Below are 21,121 nucleotides of genomic sequence, written 5' to 3'. Positions count from 1 at the left end.
AAGATTCAAGTACTCATGGTCTAAAATGCAAACTATTACTCTCTCTCTTTTAAACCCTTACCTTCTATCTTAGAATTAATACCAAGTATCATCTCCAAAGCAGAAGATGTTGAGGAGTAGGCAATTGGAGTTAAGTGACTTGCCCAGAGTCACACAGGTAGAAGTGCATGGGGCCAGTTTTGCACACTACTCTCTTGAAGTAAATCATCCAAGTTTCAAAAAATGAATGTTTACAAAGGTATATAATTCTTTGGTTCCACATAGTCTCCATAATTACAGCTAGTGCTCTCTGAAGGGAAATTTAGAGTTGAATGTGTACAAATGGAAGGCAAAGCAAATATGCATTATATATTTCTTTCATTCTATTAACCAGTGGGGCAGCTAGGTAGCCCATGGATAGACTGCTGGGCCTAGAGTCAGGACTATTCATCTTTCTGAGTTAAAATCTGGCCTCAAACATTAGCTTGCATGACCCTGGGCAAGTCACTTCACCCTGTTTGCCTCAGTTCCTCATCTGTAAAATGAAATAGAGAAGGGATTGGCAAACCACACCAGTATCCGCCCAAAAAACTCCAAAAGTGTTCACATAGAGTTGGACACAACTAAAATAACTGAACAATAATAACAAAAGCAACCTCTAATAATAACTTTCCCCCTCCTTTCTCCTAAAAAAAAATTTATATTTAGTTTAAATTATTTGACAAATGGTAATGTTGAACAGTACTTACCAAGAATACTATCATTTTGGATGAGAGAATCATTCTTCTCACTCCTGCTAATTTTAAATATGAGTTTGCAGACATTGAGAAGATTTTTTCCACTTACTTTAAGCTGCAGAGAAAAAAAATCTTACACATCTATTTTGGTAGAAAATTAAAACTTGTTATACTTTTAAAGAAAACAATAAAGAAACAACTGTTTAAAATAGTGCTGCAAAAGTATTTTTAAAGTTGAAATTGAGAGTTCTGAAAATGAATCAGCCACATTTCAAAATTCTAATAGGCAAGTTAAAGGGTTTGTTAGTGCACTATCCAACTTATACAATTTTTATAGAGGCATAACAATTTTTGAATTAGAAGAAACCTTAGATACCACATATTGTAATCCCCTTTCCCCAATGCAAAAGTGCTCAATCCTACCTAAGTGAACATATAATTCAAGATAGATCTCCCTGAATTGTACAATTGAAGTAATTTCAGATTTTGTTTCAGATTCTGAAGGCCCCAGGTTTGAATCATAGATTTGTCACTAACTGTGTAATCTTGTTTCAAGTCATTCACTTCTCCAGCTCTCAATTTCCTCAAAATGAGTAAATCATATTTAGATGACTTCTCCTTTTCAGTTCTAAATCTGTGATGTATTAACTATCTAATTAGTATCTAATTAATGTATTAACTAATCTATATTAGATTATTTACATTTACTCTCTTTGGGGCAGGGGGAGAAGAGGGAGGGAGGAAGAGAAATTGGGTCACAAAATGTAAGAAAACAAATACTAAAAAATGTTTCTACATTTAATTTAAAATTTTTTAATTCACTTTTAGCCAGTTCTAAATCTATGATCTACAATATCATTCAATTTCATTTTTTGACAGTTCAAATTTTGCTGAAAAGTTCTTTATACTAAGTACAAATCTGTCTCCCCTGAAACTTCTACTCAGCAGAACAACACAAAATAACTTGAATCTGTTCCGGGAGTGATAATTTAGTAAAACTTATAAGAAGGTTGAATACATCCAGAGAAATGGGTGATCAGAAAGGTAAGATAATTCAAAATATATAGGATAATATATAGGGGGAAATATGATTACTGCATTCAAATAACTGAAAGGTTTTCATGTATTAAAGAAATTAGATTCATTCTTTTTGACCTCACAGGACAGAATTAGGGCTACCAGGTGGAAATTAGATTTTTGACTCAGTTTAGGGAAGAACTTCCTAACAATTACAACTAAGAATGAAATGGGTTGCCTTGAGACGTAAAGAATTCCCTCCTTGTTCCTGGAGGTCTTCAATCTGAAAATGGATGAGATGGCTTGTTAGGCGAGCAATAGAAAGGGGTCAGGGTTCATGTAAAGATTAGACTAGATGACTTTTTAAGAAAAAAAAAAATCCCTTCTCTTCCAGCTTAGAATCAATACTATGTATTAGTTCCAAGGTAGAAGAGCATAACGGCTAGGCAATGGGGATTAAATGACTTGCCCAAGGTCACACAGCTAAACTCGATGACTTATTGGCCCTTTTAATCCTAAGATTTTGATTCTCTTTCACATGATAGCCCTGAAAATATCTGAAGATGATTATCATACTCTCTACCTTCTGGTCTTAAGACTTCTCTCCAGCCTAAGCATCCCCAGTTTCTTTAACCAGTTCTTATATGATACAGTTTTCAGATCTTCCACTGTCCTATCCTCTAGAGACCCCAGCTTGCCAATGTCACTTTTAAAATGTGGTACCCAGAACTGAATACTGCTCTGAAGGCAGTCTAATATAGAACAAATAGGATAAATTAAAGACATGATTCTTCTATTAACTAGCCCCTAGTACATAGTAAGAATTTAATACATACAGATTTATTGACTGATGAGAGGCAATGTGACACAGAGAAGATAGAGGACTGGCCTTGAGTCAATTAGACCCAGCTTCAAGTTCTGTTTTAACATGTATTAGATGTGTGGCTACAGGCAAATCACTTAACCTCTCAAAGTTCCTGTCAGCTCTCTGAGACTATATGTTACAAATGAATTGCAAATCTGTATCAGTGAAGGGAGTTTCCACAGCAGAAATTTTCCATACTGATGCAAATGAGAAACCAGACACTGCCCTCCTCCCCACACCAAAAAATAAAATAAAATTAGCTTGGTAAGATATTATTAACAACTATAGAACATTGTTGTTGCTTTTGAGCTGTTTTACTTGTATCCAGTTCTCTGTGACCCCAAGACTCAAGAAACAACTCAACAACAATAATTCAGTGGTAGAGGGAACACAACTGATGGGAACTCATGAGTGTTACTTTTTAGAAAACACAAACCCTGAAGGGTAGCAGACACTGCACCATGAGTATCTAAACTGGCACCATTAAATGGCAACAAAACTCTTAATACTGGGCAACATTGGTATTATTGGTATTAACTTATTATAAAGCACATTTCTATTTTTGAAAGAAATGACATAATTTTAACATATAAAGTAGCTTCTTTTGCACATACTCATGAATTGAAATTAATCTTTGATCCTTTGCTTAACCATTTTTGGTAACTGCACATTTTGGAGAATTTGCTTTAGAGTATACACAGAATTTGCATGAGTTAAAACTAATAAAAAATTTTATTTCAAGTGGATTAATTTAACCTTTTAAATTATGCTGTTTATAGGAACATAGTTAATGTAAAGAGAAACAAAAAAAATATGATTGCATTTGCTCTAAAAATCATTTAGAGATTATCTAGGATTTTTGATAAACCAAACAGGTTAGCCTGATGTTCTTCTTTGAAAAAAAAAATTCTTAGACCTAAAGCAAAAATGTCTGGTTTTACTAAACTAAGATGCAGCAAGAGACTACACTGCCCGAACACTACTAATAGTATTCCTGCATTTCTGCTCATCCATTTATGATTCAAATACTAATTACATACTTGATCCCATTTCTTTTGTGAAGATAATTTTGGCTTTGTTTAGACACTTAGAATATAAATACTCAGTAGAAGTCATTTTCCTTCATTCAAAAATGCTGATTAGTCCATTTTTATCATACCAACTAAGAAAATTATAGTTTACTAAAGAAATGTGGTCACTGAAATCTCCATGGGATCAAAAAAAATGCTACTATACAACCTTTCTGAATTATGAAACATACAACCAAAGGCAAGCTGAATATTTTAAATAGCAAATAATTACAAGTATAATTTCTATAAAATTAAGTCCACACTATATGCCTTATGAAAAGTTTTCTTCAAAAATGTTTTTTAAACCTTTTAAATTAAGAACTACTTTCCCTTATCTTTTCTTGTATTCATAACAAAAATATCAACTTAAATAACCTGAATAGGTTAACACACATCTCTTTTGCATGTAGCATTTGTCTTTTTCATCAAATTGAAATCTGATATACATTCTTGATTAGAATATTAAATATAGTATCAAAAATTAAGGAAGAAATATGTAATTGCAGCTAATTAAGATAATGTAAGCTAGATGAGATAGATATATTGATATTCATCCAACTATTTTAACAATAAAATTTCAAAATTATGTTAATTTTAGGGTCCTCATAATAAAAATTTTACCTTTAGAGGTAAATAAAATACTATTTCTTAAAGAGCTTGAAGATAGTCATCTTTTGATCAAATTGTTTATGTTAATAATATAGTGTTACTTTCAGTCATTCGTACAATTTTATTTAAGCCAGGGTTTCTATCTTGATGCCCGTCTTTCCCTTCTACTTACACAATGTCTTAGTATCTAAGCATTTTATAAAATGAGAATAGAATTCATATTTTCAGGTTCACACATATATCTGCTGTCATTGTTTTACAACTAATTATAAAGCAAGTTGCTGTTATTTTACTGGCTAGGGAATTTTAGTTTACTGATGAAATCAAAAGTCAGGATAGTCATCACTGAGTCTTACTGTCTGATACTTATCAGAACAGAGTTCAGAATATTAAAAGAATAGAATACTGATGAGAATATTTCAGAATGAGTAATTAAAACTAATCAAGTATTCGATCTTAAAATTTTTATGTCTTCAATCTTAGACTTGCACTATGCCTCTCAAAGACACTTTTACAACCATTTATTTCAACTTTAAATTTACTTCTAACACTGTGGCATTTTTAAATATGTCCACAAATGAACTGCTTTTTAGAACAACCTACTAATTCACAAGAAAGAAAAACTTACAGCTAGAATGATTTTTGCAAGTTTTAGGCTGAGCAAGTCTGAACCAACATCAACCAGTTTATATAAGGTCTTCAGAAGTACACTTCTTTTCTTAAATCTTTTTCCAAGCATGCTTCCTTCCTCTAAAGCCTGATGAAGCTGGGTGCAGGCCACACAAAAATTTTCAATATTGTCTTCTGTTATGAGAGCAAAGAGAAGAAATCATCACTTATCATTAAAGGTTAATCTTTCTAGTCTGTCAACACAAATATAGTAAAATACCCCTGATCTCAATGAAGCCTATAAAACTCTGGGTTTTGCCTTTCCCCATCACCTCCTCAAACTAATTGGATTTTTTTTAACAGTTTAATTTTCCCCTCCTGTTTTACAGACTAATCATATTAACTCACCTAGGAAATAAGATAGCTCTCATTTAAAATCAGTTCAAATTTTACATGGGAAATATAAGAATGGAAGATATTTTTTAATTACTGATGGTTTTTCTTTACATATAATATCTTACAAACACCACCCTAGCCATATTTTCAACTCATTGTCTACCTAAACATAAGCACATCCATTTTTGTCTCCAAATCACCCCCCAAAATGTCATTTCTCCCCTTCCTGTTCATCTTTATTTCATGCTGAGTTTTCAACTCCTTAAGACCTTTCTTAAAACCCAGTTTTTCAGTGAAATATTCTACATCCACACTAATACCTAGTGAACTCTTAAAGCTTTTATTCATCTATAGGATTAGCAGATCACATGTTATTTTGTATTGCTATATATCCTTTAACTCTTCCTATCTCCTCAACTAGATGGTAAGCCCCAAGAGCAGACGCAATATATTAGATTTCTTAATCACTAATCCCTCATACATAATAAGTATTCAATAAATGCCTACTAGATAGAATTATCTTTTATTACTGGAAAATCCTAGAATGTATTATATATCTAAAAGGATGCTTTAAGATTTTAGAAAGGGAAGCAGAAATAATGAAAATAATTAAGATGATGCTAATATGGCATCATCCAAGAAAGGTTAGCCTAACTTCTTTTCCTTTTTTAACATATACATTACACTGGCAGAAATAATAGAAGGCTGTCAACATATTTAGATTTTATTAAAGAATTTTACAAAATCTCTTATTTTATCCCTTTGGACAAGAAGGAGAGATACAAGTTTTATGACAGCTGACAGCAGAGTTAATATGATTTGATGAACAGAAAATTAACTGACTTCCAGACACAACAACAATTAATGGACTGATGTCAAACTGGAAAGTGTCTTGGGGAGTGCATTAGGGATCTTGCTCTTGGGTCTACTGCCATTCAATATTTTTATAAATTACTTACGTAAAAGTATAGGCCATATGCTTATCAAATTTACTAGTGGCTGGGCCTAGCTAAGTGGCTCAGTAGATTGAGAGCAAGGCTGAGAGACAGGAGGTCCTGGATTCAAATGTGGCTTCAGATACTTCCTAGCTAGGTGATCCTGAGCAAGTCACTTAACCTTCATTGCCTAGCCCTCATTGCTCTTCTACCTTGGAACCAATACACAGTATTGATTCTAAGATAGATGGTAAGGGTTGTTGTTTTTTTAAATTTACTGGTGGCATAAGAGTTTGAGAATCTCAAGATTGTCAGGGATCTGAGATCATTTTGCCCTACCTGTACCTGATCAAGAATAATTCATTTACCTAGTCTTTTCCAAGAGAGAAAGGACTACTGTCCCACTTTTGCCTAATTGCAATTAATGTATTTTTTTAATCTAGACATTGCCTTTATTAATGCAAACTAAAATTATATTGGCTTTTTCTTAATGCCATATCATACTATTCTACTATGAATAACCTGGGAGAAACGGGGTTTAAATGGAACAAGATCTCAAAGCAATCTCATATCAGTAGTGGGTCCTAACTTTTCTGATGTAATAACATTTGGAGGTAGGGAAGAGACAGGATAAGTAAGGATAAAAAATTTTACTATTAGAATCTTCAGGAAATGCAATTTTTAAAAGTGGTATGTTGGTTAAGTAATTAAAAAAATAAGAAAAGTGTGCTGACAAAACTGAACCCAAGGGATAACTAAAAGAATCCAAAGCATGAAATCTTCAGTTGTAAATAAATGGCATTACTGATGGATCTCATCATTAAATTTAAAAGTAAGAAACCAATCTGAAATAAATATAATGCGCCCTTAAAAGCCCACATAAAGGAAGTATGCAACTGCAGAAGGAAATGACTCAGTCCATTTTTAGCTCTTTTCAACAATAACATCTAAGAAAAAAATTTTAAACCTCAATAGCTAAGTAACCTTCAATGCCTAACAGTTATGTTCTTAAAAAAAAGAATTGGTGGGAAATGACTGAGACTAAATTTGAAGGGGAAAAATAAATGAATTCTATTGTGAGAAATGTTTTTGTTATTTGATTCTTCTGTTATTGGCAATTTCTCTTGAAACCCTAAGAATCAGTCCACTGTGGGTTGTCTTTGGTACATTTTTTCCCAGTTGTTTCACACATACATTTTTTTTTTCTGGTTTGCTATCTTCAAAGAATCATTGTATTTAAAAAAAAACTTGTTAAACTAGCAGGGAGTATGCATCTGACCTTCAAAGGATGTTCATCATATAATAGAATGCAAGAGCTAACAGGAATCTAAAGACATGATCTAATCAGTTGCTCAACTCCAAATGGTAGCTACTTAAGATGTCTAAGTGTTAATGAGACCTATGTGTACAGATACATTTTTCACTGGCATCTTGTTCTAGAGTTTAATGTCCCATCCTTGTTAGGTTCTCCCTTAAGTAAAAGTCTCAATTTCTCTCATTAGATTGCTAAAGTTTTTCTTTTAGTTTATCCTCTATGGAGACAAAAGAGCAGTTGATGCCTGTCTGTCTCAATCCAAAGGAGCAATTTGGGAGATTTAAGAGGATTTCAAAGCAAAGGTAAATGGGCCAATGATGCTAAAAACAATAGCTCTTTAATACAGGCATATTTTAACTCAACAAGGAAAGGCTTATAGAGCTGAAAGAGTTCACCCAGGGCATAAGGATGGTGTGAAGATTGAATTTGGCTCTCCCCTGATTGTAACAATGAAGGTACTTAGCTCTTCTTTGATTGTGAAGATTAAATTGTAATCTCCTGTCTAGATTTTAATCCCCAAAGTGTAAAGCATAGTACTTAAAGTTGAGTATGGAGATCTACCCATTTTGGATTTTAACCACAAAAAGGTGTGAACACCCATTTCATACACTGAGTGGGAGATCTGTGACCCAAGTGTGAAAGAGTTGGAAGTCCTGGAGTGAAGAGGGACACTTGGAGTTTAAAAGAGACACACTTGGAGTGGAGCCTGCTGGAGTTGAGGCTGATAAAGAATTTGCTGATTGAACTGACACGTGGTGAGTGTAAAGGCTGACTTGGAGGCATTAGCCTCCAAGAAAAGACCCATTATCTTGAGACTCCTTTCCCCTCACTGGGGCCTTAGAATCTCTAACTGGCTCAGAGGAAACTGGATCACTGGATCACTGGATCTTTCTCTCTTTCTCTCTCCTCTCTCTTCTCACTCTCTCTCTCCCCTTTCTTCTCTTTCTCTCTTCCCTCCATGTGACTCTCTTCACTCCAAGTGTCCCTGTGTGTGTCTCTGTTTCCACTTTTAAAGGTCTTTTTCTCTTGTGTCACTTCCCCTAAATTTTTACATCTACAAATCATAGCTGACGCTCCAGGACTGCCCACTCTTTCTCACATGGGTCACAGACATCCCACTCAATATTTGAAATGAGTGTTCATACCTTTTGTGATTAAAATCCCAAATGGGTATATCTCCATACTCAACTTTAAGTACTGTGCTTACATTTTTGGGAATTAAAATCGAAAAATAGACAGGGGATTACAATTTAATATTCACAATCAAGGAAGAGCTAAGTACCTTCATTGTTACAATCAGGGGAGAGCCAAATCCAATCTTCACAACAAGGAATGGAAGAAAGGTTTAGGTCAAGGGTGCACTTTGATCTCAGCCATCACAGAGACAAGAATCTTTGTCTCAGGCAACAAAGATACATTGCTGGGCTTTGGGTATAATGAATTTCTGGCCACAGAAGGAGGAGTAAAGCAAGGGGGGTGGTCACTTATCCTGAAAAACCTTCCTAACCTAGCACACTGGTTAAAGCCAGTTTCTTGCCATTATTCCTAGTCCAATATGACTATTCCTTATACATCAAGGTAGCTCAGTAACAAATATAATATCTATGTATGTTGATTCAAAGATAAACTAGGGCTAGAGGAAGAACCTCAGGCCATTTTAAATGAGTCTTGGTGCACAGTTTTCCAATCATGGTCTTAAGTTCTCTATTCATTCTTTCAACTTGGCCTGAGCTCTGGGGATGATACAGTACATAGAATTTAGGCCCCAAACAGGAATAAATTGGAGATAAAACTAAATCAGTAAAATGAGTTTCCTTGTCTGAATCAATATGTTCCGGAAGATCAAAATGAGATATAATTTCTTTTAAGAGCACTTTGGCAACAAAAGCCGAGTGATTCAAGTGGTAGGACATGCTTCTGGCCATCTGGTCAACTGGTCTACTATGACTAGACAAAATTTATAATGTCCATCCCTTGGCATTGTGATAAAATCAATTTGTAGATGTTCTAAAGGTGTGTTAAGCCAAAGGGATGTCTGCCAAAAGCTTTTCCATAAAAGTCATGTTGATTATACACTTGACAGGTGGAGCAGGCTGCACACACTTTAGAGGCTATGGTAGTTATAACTGGGGTTATCCATATTCTTTTAGCAGAGTCTACAATGCCTTGGTTTCCAAAATGACCGTTTTTATGAATGGTTTGACATATTTGGTGATAAAAACTTCTAGGGAGTAAGGGGTTTACTTCAGATGACACCCATACTCCATTAATTTGTTTTCTTTTGAATTTTTGTTTCCATTTTTTCACTTCCTTTTCATTATAAAAGGGATAAATCTGATTTGTTACTAGTTGCCAAAGTTAGAATTAGTTCGGTCCCTTGTAAGGCAGTAAGTTCTGCAGCAATATCTGCTTGGTGGTTCCCTCTAGAAACAGGGTCAGTTCCACCAGTCTGGGCAGAACAATGTACAATAGCTAGGGCTTCAGGTAGTTGGAGAGCAGAAAGAACTTTGTTAATGATTTCTGCATTTGCAATACTTTTCCCAGATGAAGTTTAAAAACCGCTTTGAAGCCAAAACATATTTACTGCATGACATATTCCAAATGTGTAACGAATCCGGGGAATTGTTGCTTTCTTATCTTTTGCAATTACACTGGCATGTTTTAAAGCTATGAGTTCTGCACCTTGAGCACTTATATTTGAGGGTAATGAAGCTGACCATAGAGTGGCAACTTCTGTGACAAGAACAGCTCCAGTATAGCGAACGCCATCCCTCATGAACGAAGAACCATCAGTGAGTAAGAATAGATCTGGGTTGTGTAAAGGAGTGTCCAGGAGATTATTTTGAGTTTTTCAGCTATTGTTATTAAGGAATATTTAAGGGGAAGAAACAAGAGGTAAACATCTAAATATTTTGAGTTTGTTAATGGGAAAATGGGTTAGGAATGAAGGTAACAAGGAGAAAGGAAATGTCTTAATCTCATCCCCAAAATGAATCCCCTTAATAACTACCCTATTGGATAACTTCCTAAATTAAATAAGTTAAGTTTCCCTCAAACAGAACCTCACAAACAGAGTCCAAATATGGGCCAAGATCCCAGAGGTAAAGTCCAAATCTGGTCCCAGTAGAGATTGATGGTGCTTTTCTTGATTCTCACTCTAGTTGCCAGCAGCCTGTTCAAGCAGTCTGTTTCCTCAAGCTGGTATCTCACTGGGCCAGATATCTTGTAGACAGGTGGAAATTATAGCTACGACCAAAATCTTCAGCAAAAAGACTATTTTCAGTTGGGACCACACACCCTTTGGAATCTTGACCCAAGCTCTCATGTGGTTCTGAGTCACATGCTCCTGCCAATCATTTTGCAGTCTTTCTTTGCTTACTACACTATGGACACTAAATATTCACAATTGTACAATGGTTCTACTGTAACTGGAAAATCTGGAAGCAAGGTGCCAGGGTTAAGTGTTCTGCAGTGTTTTAAGGTGATCTTTTCATTGCCTAACAAGGTTACTTCGTATTTTGTGAGTCTTTGGTTGAAAAATGTCTCTGTTCTATGCCTTGGCCACAAAGCTTTGATTTCATGTGGATATATTATTGTTAGTGGACACCCCAATACTAAATCAGCAGATTTAGTTACTAATAAAGTTATTGCAGCTATGCCTCTAAGACAGGATAGTGCTCCTGAAGCTACTGGGTCCAACTGGGCCAAATAATAAGCAACTGGATGTTGAACAGGTCCTAAAGTTTGAGTTAAAACACCTCATCTATGTTCATGTATATATAAAGTAAATGGGTCTTTATATTCTGGTATGTCTAGAACAAGGGCAGATAGGAACCTGTTTCATTTTAGAAAGAGCTGATAAGTATTCTATCTCTAACCTAAGTGGTTCAGTGACTGAAATTTTTTTTGTCAATGATATAAGGAGTTGGGTGAGTTCCCCATAGTGAGGAATCCACTGTCTACAAAACCCTGTTGCTCCTAGAATTTCTCTGAACTTTTCTTTAGTGGAGGGAGCACTTAATTTTTTAGTATCTTCAATGCGCTTAGGGGAAATGAAGTGGGCACCAGCAGTTAAAATAACCACTGAATTTTTGCCTTTGAGATCTTATGGCTGCTCTTGTATAGTTCCAAAAGATGTTTGCTATCTTCTTGGCATGCTGTGGCATTTGGTGAGGCCAAGAACAAATCTTCTACAAAGTGTATCAAACGGCTCTCCTTAAATTTATTTTTTTTCTAAATCTTGAGTTAAAATATGCAAAAATAAAGTGGGACTTTCCATATACCTTTGGGGCAAACAACACTACATCTATTGGGAACCTTTCTAGGTGAAGGCAAATAGATTTCTGGAATCTTCATGAATGGGTATTGAGAAAAATGCTGAACATAAATATACTACGATAAAATATGAGGCCATGCTAGGAATAGAGGGGATAATTGTGAATGGGCTTGGAACCACAGGATGTCTTTTGATGACATGAGTGTTTGTAGCCCTTAAATCTTGTACAAATCAATAGACAGGTTTTCCATTTCCATCTAATTTTGGCTTTTTAACAGGCAAGATAGATGTATTATATTTGGATTTACACGGAATTATTTTTTTTCTCAATTAAAGAATTTATCACTGGGGTAACTCTCAATTGTCTCTTTTGATAAGGGATACTGAGGAATAGAAGGAGGTGGGCCACCTTTTGTTTTGATTTACATAGGAAAAGCTGACTGGAGTAGGCCTACATTGGATGAAGATGTGGCCCAGAGAGATTAAGGTATATTGGCTGGTATTTTAAAGGTGGGAGGTTCGTCCACCTCCTGACAGTCTAAAAGAAGTACAGGGAGCATATTTAAAGATTTCCCAGGCAATTCTGGCATCATAGCACCATCTTGAGAACATGTTATTGTGGATCTAAGTTTACAAAAAGGTCTTTCCCTAATAAATTTAAAAGGGAGCTAGGCATTAGAAGGAAAAAAATGTTCTTCTGATAGAGGTCCCACAGACACCTACTTAAAAAAAAAGCTTTAGGACCTTCAGATACACCTACTACATTTAGAGAGCCAATAGAACTTCACTTGGAATCTGGTTTACTCATCAATACTGATGTGGAAGCTCCAGTGTCTAAAAGGCAATCATAATAAGTGACCCCATCTTTCAAGGTTACATGAGGTTCATTACTTTGTAGGGGAGAATGGACTGGGAAAACTGATGTTAAGATATCAGTGTCTGGGAAATCAAAGGTTTCATTCTCTGATTCCAGAGTTCTTTCTCCCCTCTCCAACCTTTATAAAGATCTTTGGCCATTTCTCTGAGGTTCTTCTCATTGAGGGGGATTTTTACTTTGAGTATGGTGTGGATAAGCCCCATTTCAGGTATATTGTTGTAAATTATCATTTGACTCATTTGGATTAGTATTTCTAAATGTGTTTCTATTGTTGTTATTTTTTCTAGACTTGCTATTATTTCTAAATTTAGTATTCCTAGAGTTCCCATTTTTTCCTAAAACTTGTTATTGAGTACCTGGTTCCAGTTTCTACAGTTTAACATTACATGATCCCCTTTTCCACAGAAGTAACACACTGATGTTTCATTTGTGTATTCTTGCAAAGAGGCTATGGCCACTGCTCAATTTGCTTTTTCTCTTTCAATTTCCTCCTTTAAACCTTTAATTTCTCTCCTTAATGTCTCTATTAAGTCACTGTTCTCCTCTTCTTTTCATGGCTTTAAATACATAAACTGCTACTCTCCTCAATTCTTCTAGGTCCATACTAGCCCAATTCAAACAATTGTTCTTAAAATAATCTTTGATCACTTTACAACAGTTTTTCACCAACTGTCTCTTTATTTGTCTGACATCCCTTTCTCTGGCAAGATCCAGGTCTATATATCTACCTCCCAGCTCAATAAGTCTGTCCATAAATTGGGAAAGGTTTTCATTGGGGTTTTGTTTAAAATTTTCAAATTTCATCCATGTACCAGGTCTATCAGAGCAAGCCCTCACTGTGATTAATAATGCCTCTTTATCCTTTCATAGTCTTGCGTAATCTTGCTCATTGTTGGAGTTCCATTTTGGGTCTTGCAGAGACCAATGAACTGCTTTCCTTCCCTGAGCCTGATTGACAAGAAAGATGATTTTATTTTTCTCTCTTTCTGTCAAAAAAGCTTGGAGCAACTTTTCAGTATCAGTCCATCTAGGAGCATATGTGTGAAAAATGCTCTCTAGCTTTTTAATAATCACAACCAGATCATCTTCAAAAGAAGGGATATTTTCCTTGAATCTCTTAATATCTTGAGGGGTGAATGGTGTATGATGCCTTAGTGAAATTATATCTCCACTCTTATCAAAGGTGGGTACTTCTTTTAAAAGGAATAGGCCTGTAACTCAATTATTTTTTGTTTCTGCCTCTTGTGTTTTTTTAAATTTGAATTGCCATAGAACAAAGAATGGATGTAGATGGGAAGATAGGTCAATTGGGAGGAGTTTGGATATATTTAAAGATAGTTAGAACAGGATGAGGAAGAGGTTTTAAGGTGGTTTTCATATGAGCAGAATTGTGTGGAGCAGGACTGGACAGAGACTGAGTCAGCTCTAATGATGAGGGGATGTTGAAAGATAAATCTCCCTTCTTTCCCTGGGGATTTCTCAAGCTTTTCTCAATGCTTTTTATATAAGTCTTGAGATCCCCCAAACTCTCCTCCAGCTTCTTAAGGTCATTCAAGTTATTTTCCTTGAGATCTTCAAGGTGAACTTTTTAGTTCAGCAAAACTATTATTCTGTTTCTTCCTGAGAAGGAATAGGCAAAATGCCAAGCCTCCCATCACTATGAGTATGGCTAGGAACAGTGCTATATAGAGCCATTGTGAAATACTGTTGAATAATAAGCCATTTTAGATAGATAAGAAATAGCATTACAACTTGAACTGGACTACCCAGAATCATAGTTATCTAATTGTTAAATTTGTTTGCAGTTCTACTTTCTGTCAGTAGGTGGTGCTGTTTAACATAAAGGATCAACAGCTGTAATAGAATTAACTGCTAGGAACTTGACTTGGGGATAGTTTCAGTAAAAAAGTAAGGAAAATGATCAGAAGATTGAGGGTTTGAGTCCCTTCATAGTAACCAATTAAATGTAAGGGTTAAAATAGGGGTTTTGTCAAAATAAGAGAGTAGCTTTTACTAATTTAAGTTTTAATGAGAATATAGTAGAGTTGCAAATTAATATTATCCCTTTAAGCCAGAGAAAACTTCTGGCAGCTTTTAACAATTAATAATTTAGTTTAATTATAATAGAGATAGTAAAAGAATATAGAAATATAGAAAAGAGGAAAGAGAGATTACTAATCTTATACCCTATAAATATACCTAAAATTCTTAATAACTACCTCTGTCTTCTGAGAACAGCTTTTTCTTGCCTGGCAAACACAAGGCCTATCTAAGCTACATTATCTATAAATGATTCACTAACTACCTAACTCCTTAAAATAATAGACAGCTACCACTCACTCAACTCTTTCAATTAGTTTTCTATAGCAGCCGAAACTGTTAATAGCCAACCAACAACAGATCCTTGCCTAGGAGACAGACTTCCTACTCTCTAGAGATCCCAGAGGCAAAAAGCCCTTTAAAGGCAAAAGCCAAAAGCCCTCTCAATAAGCTCAGACCCGCCTTTATATTCCAGCAACTAAATGCCAACCCATACTACTAGCAACCAACCCTCAATGACCAACTCACCCCAGCAGCCAACTTCCCCACAACTGTCAGCCCTGTCAGCAACTGACTCACCAATTTTCAGCAACTCACTCTCCTAACTGTCAGCAACTGACAGTCCGCAACTGATGCTCACTCAGCAGGGGACTCCCAGGTTCCTACTTCCTGTCACTATGGGCTGCTTAATCCCTACATATCTCTATGGTAAAAGGACTTCCAGGTCCCCTGTTAAATTAAAAAAGGAATAACAAATTCCTTTTTACAATGTTTAAATACATATATGTATGAATACATACTGAGCAATTTGCATGCTGAAATACCTAAACCACTGTAATCTAATAAGTAAAAATGGCTAAGAACCTTTAGCTATAAACAACTTAATTATTTGCTTATTTAAAAAATCACTTTAAATCCTTCTTAGATTTGATATATGATTTTATTTTTTAAAATTAAAGCAAATCCAAAGAACAAAGAGCTAAACATATTTCAATGCTATTTTATGATAGGGTATGCAGCTGTGTGAGGCATTTATAGTATGGTTAACTCTGTAAAAATCTAAAATTTTAAAATCTTAATTTACAAAACTAGCAAATTAAAGGATTATTATTTACAATGGGAAAGGAGTTACTAGGTTTTGAAAAATGATTCACATGGGAATATTTTAAAAAGCAGGTCCCTTTAGTACAATTAAAGCAAGCTTTTATTTACCAAGAATATTATTCATATGCAACATACAGGAAAAAGCTAGTGCTAAAATGAATTCTCTATATGTGTTTCAACATGTTTACTGAAATTTCAGAAGGATATTTATTCACATGATCTCTGATTTTCCTCAGAGGTAATCCCTCTCCACTGAAATTAATTCCAACTCTCTATAACATAGAAATGGTCCTCAAGGACTGCCTGGCTGAAATTTTCCATCAATCTAAACTAATCTAACATTAAGCTTCTCAGAGTTAATTCTTAGAAAAAAAAAGATGAAGTCTTGTCAAGAGGGCCAGACTAATGGCATTTCCAGTTTGGATGGACCTTTGAGAGCTTTCATTTTGCTAGAATACTCTGAATATGTAAAGTCACCTCCACATTACAGGGAGGTATTGAAAGTAAGGCACAAGGATAGGGTCATGGGCAAAGTGTATTAAAAATACCATGGGCAACAGGGAGGGCACAAATGATTTTCTTTTCTGAGATCCCTTTCAAAAATATAATGCATTAAAAAATTAACTGTTTCCTACCCTTCTCTAATTCACGTAAGACTGGCAAGATCCGTGTACTCCAAAAGACTTCTTCCTCTTCTGTTTCTGTGTCAATCTCAATTTCTTCCAAGTTCCTTGGAATCTCTAAAACTTTAAAGCAAAGTTAGGAGGAAAAATATGTTAGATATAAATTATAACTACAGCCTTAGTAATTATAAGTATTTTATGGTCAGAACTAAATTTAATAAGGGGCAGATAGGTGGTACAGTATATAGACTCAAGAAGACTCATCTTCCTTAGTTCAAATTTAACCTTAGGCACTTTCTAGCTGGGTGACCCTAGGTGAGTCATTTAACACCCATTACATAGCCCTTATTGCTCTTCTGCCTTAGAACCAACACACAGTACTGATTCTAAGAAGGTAAAGTAAAAGGTAAGGTAAGGTTAAATACAAAAAAAGACCTTTCTTCTGTGATCTCTATTTGGGTCTTCATCTGCTAGTCTGAACTTAAGAGTCCTTCTAGCATGACCTCTTTTTAAAAGCCAATTCCAACTTCCAGGATGGTTGTGTGTGAATTCTTTCAGTCTTGAAGCATTGACTTGGAAATTCCCATTGATGCTACAAAATTTAGTTACTGTCATAACAAAGTCCTCATCAATAAACAATAAGAACAAATAAGGAGAATTCACATTATAGCTAGGGAATTTACAACCTGTCCAAAAGATGTTAAGAATGCCTGCTGTATTCTTCTCCCATATAAAATATGTTAGTAATATGACCCCCATCTATATTAAAATATTTTTAAAAAACATAAGAATAAGTGAGTGTTTCTTTAATATAGTAGACAGTATCTTTCTAAAAACAAGTGGTAGCATTATCTGTAAAGAAGGAATACTAGAACCCTTTCCAATAAGATTGGGCTAAAGCAAGGATGTTCATCACCACTATTATTCAATACAGTTCTATACGTGTCAGCTATATCATTCATACAAGAAAAAGGAATTAAGGGAATGAGTATAAGTAAAGAAGGAATGAAGGTTACTTTTTGTAGATTACAATGATTTATTTTAAAAATTTCAGAGATTAAGATAAAAATAGTTAATAACTTTAGTAAAATAACAGGATAATAAATTTATAAAAAGCACCAGTCTTTATGGATATTACCAATAAAATCCAGCAGAAAGACGTGGAAATTCTATGAGACAGTATTCATTTGAAAGAAAATGCTTAACACAATGCTTAGCCCCTCCCTCTCCCTCTTTACTCATTTAAAGTTACCATCGAATTTAGAAAGAATCTGCAAGCCCACTTAGCAATACACACAGACATATGAATATAACTACAAAAAAGAATTAGGTACCAATTCTCATGGCTGAATCTTGCTTATATAGTGGTTATCTAAATTAATTACAGATTCAGTGCTATATCAAACTACCAAGAATTGATTGTCAGAATTACAAAATTATAAAATCATATGGAAAATCCAAGAGTCAAGAAAGGCAAATGAAAACATCTTAAAATCAAGGAATGAAAGGAGGAGCTTACAGTATCAGGTGTCAAGTTATACTATTAGACCTCAAATATGTAATTAAAAAATGATTTGATACAATGAGAAAAAGAAAGGCTGATCAATGGAACAGATAAGATATACAAGACAAAAGCAATCAAACATTTGTAACATATTGTTCATAAGACCCAAGAACTAATGAAGAAAAGACAAAATAGAAAGGACAAGAATAATAAGTATTCAGCAAATTGGAAAGTAGTCTGGGAGAAATTGGGCTTAGATCAGTATCTCACACAATAAACTATATATATGTATATATACATATGTATATAAATATAGCATTTATACAGTGCTTTATGGTTTGCAAAGCTCAAATAGTATTTCATTTCATCCTCACAGTAACTTGGGGATGTAGGTATTATTATTATCCTCATCTTACAAGTAAGAAAACTGAGATAGACAGAGGTTAAGTGACTTGTCTTGTTTGGGTCACAGATCTAATAAGTGTCTAAGAGAGTTCAAACAGGTCTTTTTGACTCCAAGCCTAGAGTCCTAACCACTGTTCCACAAGGCAGTCTATAAATGAACTCAAAAGTGTTTACATGACATGTAAAAGATTACATCATAAGCAATAAGAAAAAGGAAATAGATGCCTTAAAAATAATATAGGGAAAGAATGTTAATCAAACAAGGGACAGAGATAATTACAAAATATAAAATGGAATATTTGCATTACATAAAATTCAAATGCTAGTGTAGTTAGAGTTGAAGTGAACTCAGAGAACTGAGAAAAATCTTTAAAATTAATTTCTCTGAATAAGGAGTATACATCCATAATATATAGGAAATGGATACAAATGTAGAAGAACAGAAGCCATTTCCCAAGAGTTAAACGGTTAGAATGAACAAACCTCCATTTAAAAATGGCAGTTCATCAACATCCTTATGGGAGAAAAGTTCTCAATCACTAATAATAAAGAGAAAAACAAATTAAAAAGAAAATTTCTGTCTGACATCTATCAGATTGGCAGAGATGACCAAAAAAGGAAAATAAAAAAATTGTTAATGGAATTTTGGGAAAGAAGGTATACTAATGCATTATTAATTAAGCTGTGAATCAGTCTAACCATTCTGAAAAGCAATCTGGACCTATACCGAAAGTCAATAAATTGTGTATATCTTTTGACTCATGACAACACTATTAGACATATACCTCTAGGATATTAAAGGAAGGAAAAAGAGCTCAAAGTACAAAAAAATATTTCTAGCAGCATTCTTGTTGTAGCAAATAACTGGAAACAAAGTAGAAACACATTCCACAGAATGGCTAAACAAATTATGGTATGTTAATGTAATGGGATATTATTGTACTATAAGAAATGATAAAAGAGATAGCTACAATGAAACCTGTAAAAAGATTTACATGAAATGATGCAGAGTGAGAAGGAGCAGAAGCAAGAGAACAATTTATATAACTATAATACTGTAAAGCAAAACAACTTTGAAAGACTGAAGAACTCTTATCAACACAGTAATCAGTCATGATTCCAGAGGATTGAAGATGAAGCATGTCAGAGTAGTGATAGATTTTAGATACAGAATGAGATGTACATTTTCAGAAATAATATGTGGCTATGCCTTGACTATGTTTACTTGTTATAAGAGAAAGATTTTACAGTGGAGACAGGAATGTGTATCTGGCGAGGGTATTTAGGGAAAGGGGTGGGGAGGATAGAAGAAATTGATTTGAAGAATGTCAATAAAATATTTTAAGAATATTCAGTGAGAAAAAAATGTGAAGGAAGAAGATCTAGCAGTACCAGATCTCCAACTGTACTATAAAGCAGTAATCATCAAAACAATCTGGTACTGGCTAAGGAATATAATGATAGATCAATGGAGCAGATTAGACACATAATTTATAAGGGCAAATGATAGTAGCAACCTAGTGTTTGATAAACCCATTGACCTCAGTTTTTGGAGTAAGAGCTCACTAACAAAAATTACTGAGAAAATTGGAAAATAGTATGGCAGAAGCAAGGTATAGAACAATATTTCACACCCAAGATAAGGTTAAAAATGAGTATATGATTTAGATATAAAGAGTGATACCATAACTAAATTAGGAGGAATAAAGAATAATTTACCTGGTAGATCTTTGGAGAAGGACAGAGTTTATGACCAAACAAGAGACAGAGAGTATTATGAAATATAAAATGAATCATTTTTATTATATTAAATTATAAAGCTTTTATACAAACAAAACAAATCTAACCAAGATAAGGGAAACAACAAACTGAGGGGAAAATTTTTATAACAAATGTCTCTTAAAAGGTCTAATTTTTCAAATTTATAGAGAACTAAGTCAAATTTACAAGAATACAAGCCATTCCCCAACTGACAAATGGTCAAAGGACATGAACAAGCAATTTTGAGATGAAGAAATTAAAGCCATCAATAATCACATTAAAAAAATGTTCTAAATCACTCTTGATTAGAGAAATGCAAATTAAAAGAACATTGAGGTAGCACCTCACACCTATCAGATTGGCCTATATGGTATGAAAGGAAAGTGGCAAATGTTGGAGGGGATGTGGCAAAATTCAGACACTGATGTATTGTTGATAGAGTTGTGAACTGATACAATCATTCTTGAGGGCAATCTGGAACTATGCCCAAAAGACTATAAAACTGTGTATATATCCTATGACCCAATAATACCACTATTCAGTCTGTATTCCAAAGAGATAATAAAAATGAGGAAAGAACCTACTTGTACAAAAATATTTATAGCAGCTTTTTTTGTAGTGGCAAACAACTGGAAATTGAGGGCAGTCCACCATTTGCGGAATGGCTAAACAAATAGTGGTATATTTAGTGATGGAATATTATTGTGCTAAAAGAAATGATATGCAAAATGATTTCAGAAAAAAGCTGGAAAGATTCACAGGAAATGATACAGAGTGAAATAAGCAAAACTGGGAGAACACTGTATACAGCAATATTGGACAATGACTATCTGTGAAAACTTAGCTACTTTCAGCAATGCAACAAGTTGGGACAACCCTGAAAGACTTATAACAGGGAATGCACCCAGAGAAAAAACTGTTGGAGTTGTTCTTCACATCAGTATATTTATGGTTTTATTTTGGAGTTCTGGTTTTGTATGACTTTGCTCTTACAACAAT

At 34.4% G+C, this 21,121-nt stretch overlaps 1 protein-coding gene across 7 annotated transcripts in view; it reads right to left on the bottom strand.

Annotated features, from left to right (window-relative positions):
* Positions 1 to 21,121, bottom strand: part of ARMC2 (armadillo repeat containing 2) — a 184,694-nt gene that overhangs the window by 97,682 nt on the left and 65,891 nt on the right. For all 7 annotated transcript variants that reach the window (XM_056818642.1, XM_056818646.1, XM_056818641.1 and 4 more), the window contains exons 7-9: positions 16,465 to 16,575; positions 4,906 to 5,081; positions 729 to 831 (exon numbers count right to left, since the gene is read on the bottom strand). In XM_056818642.1, coding sequence (XP_056674620.1) covers positions 729 to 831; positions 4,906 to 5,081; positions 16,465 to 16,575 — 390 coding nt within the window. The remainder of the gene's footprint in view (positions 1 to 728; positions 832 to 4,905; positions 5,082 to 16,464; positions 16,576 to 21,121) is intronic.

This window comes from Monodelphis domestica, chromosome 2, assembly GCF_027887165.1.
Source record: "Monodelphis domestica isolate mMonDom1 chromosome 2, mMonDom1.pri, whole genome shotgun sequence".
NCBI lineage: Eukaryota > Metazoa > Chordata > Mammalia > Didelphimorphia > Didelphidae > Monodelphis > Monodelphis domestica.
This window is presented reverse-complemented; position numbering and strand designations above follow the sequence as displayed.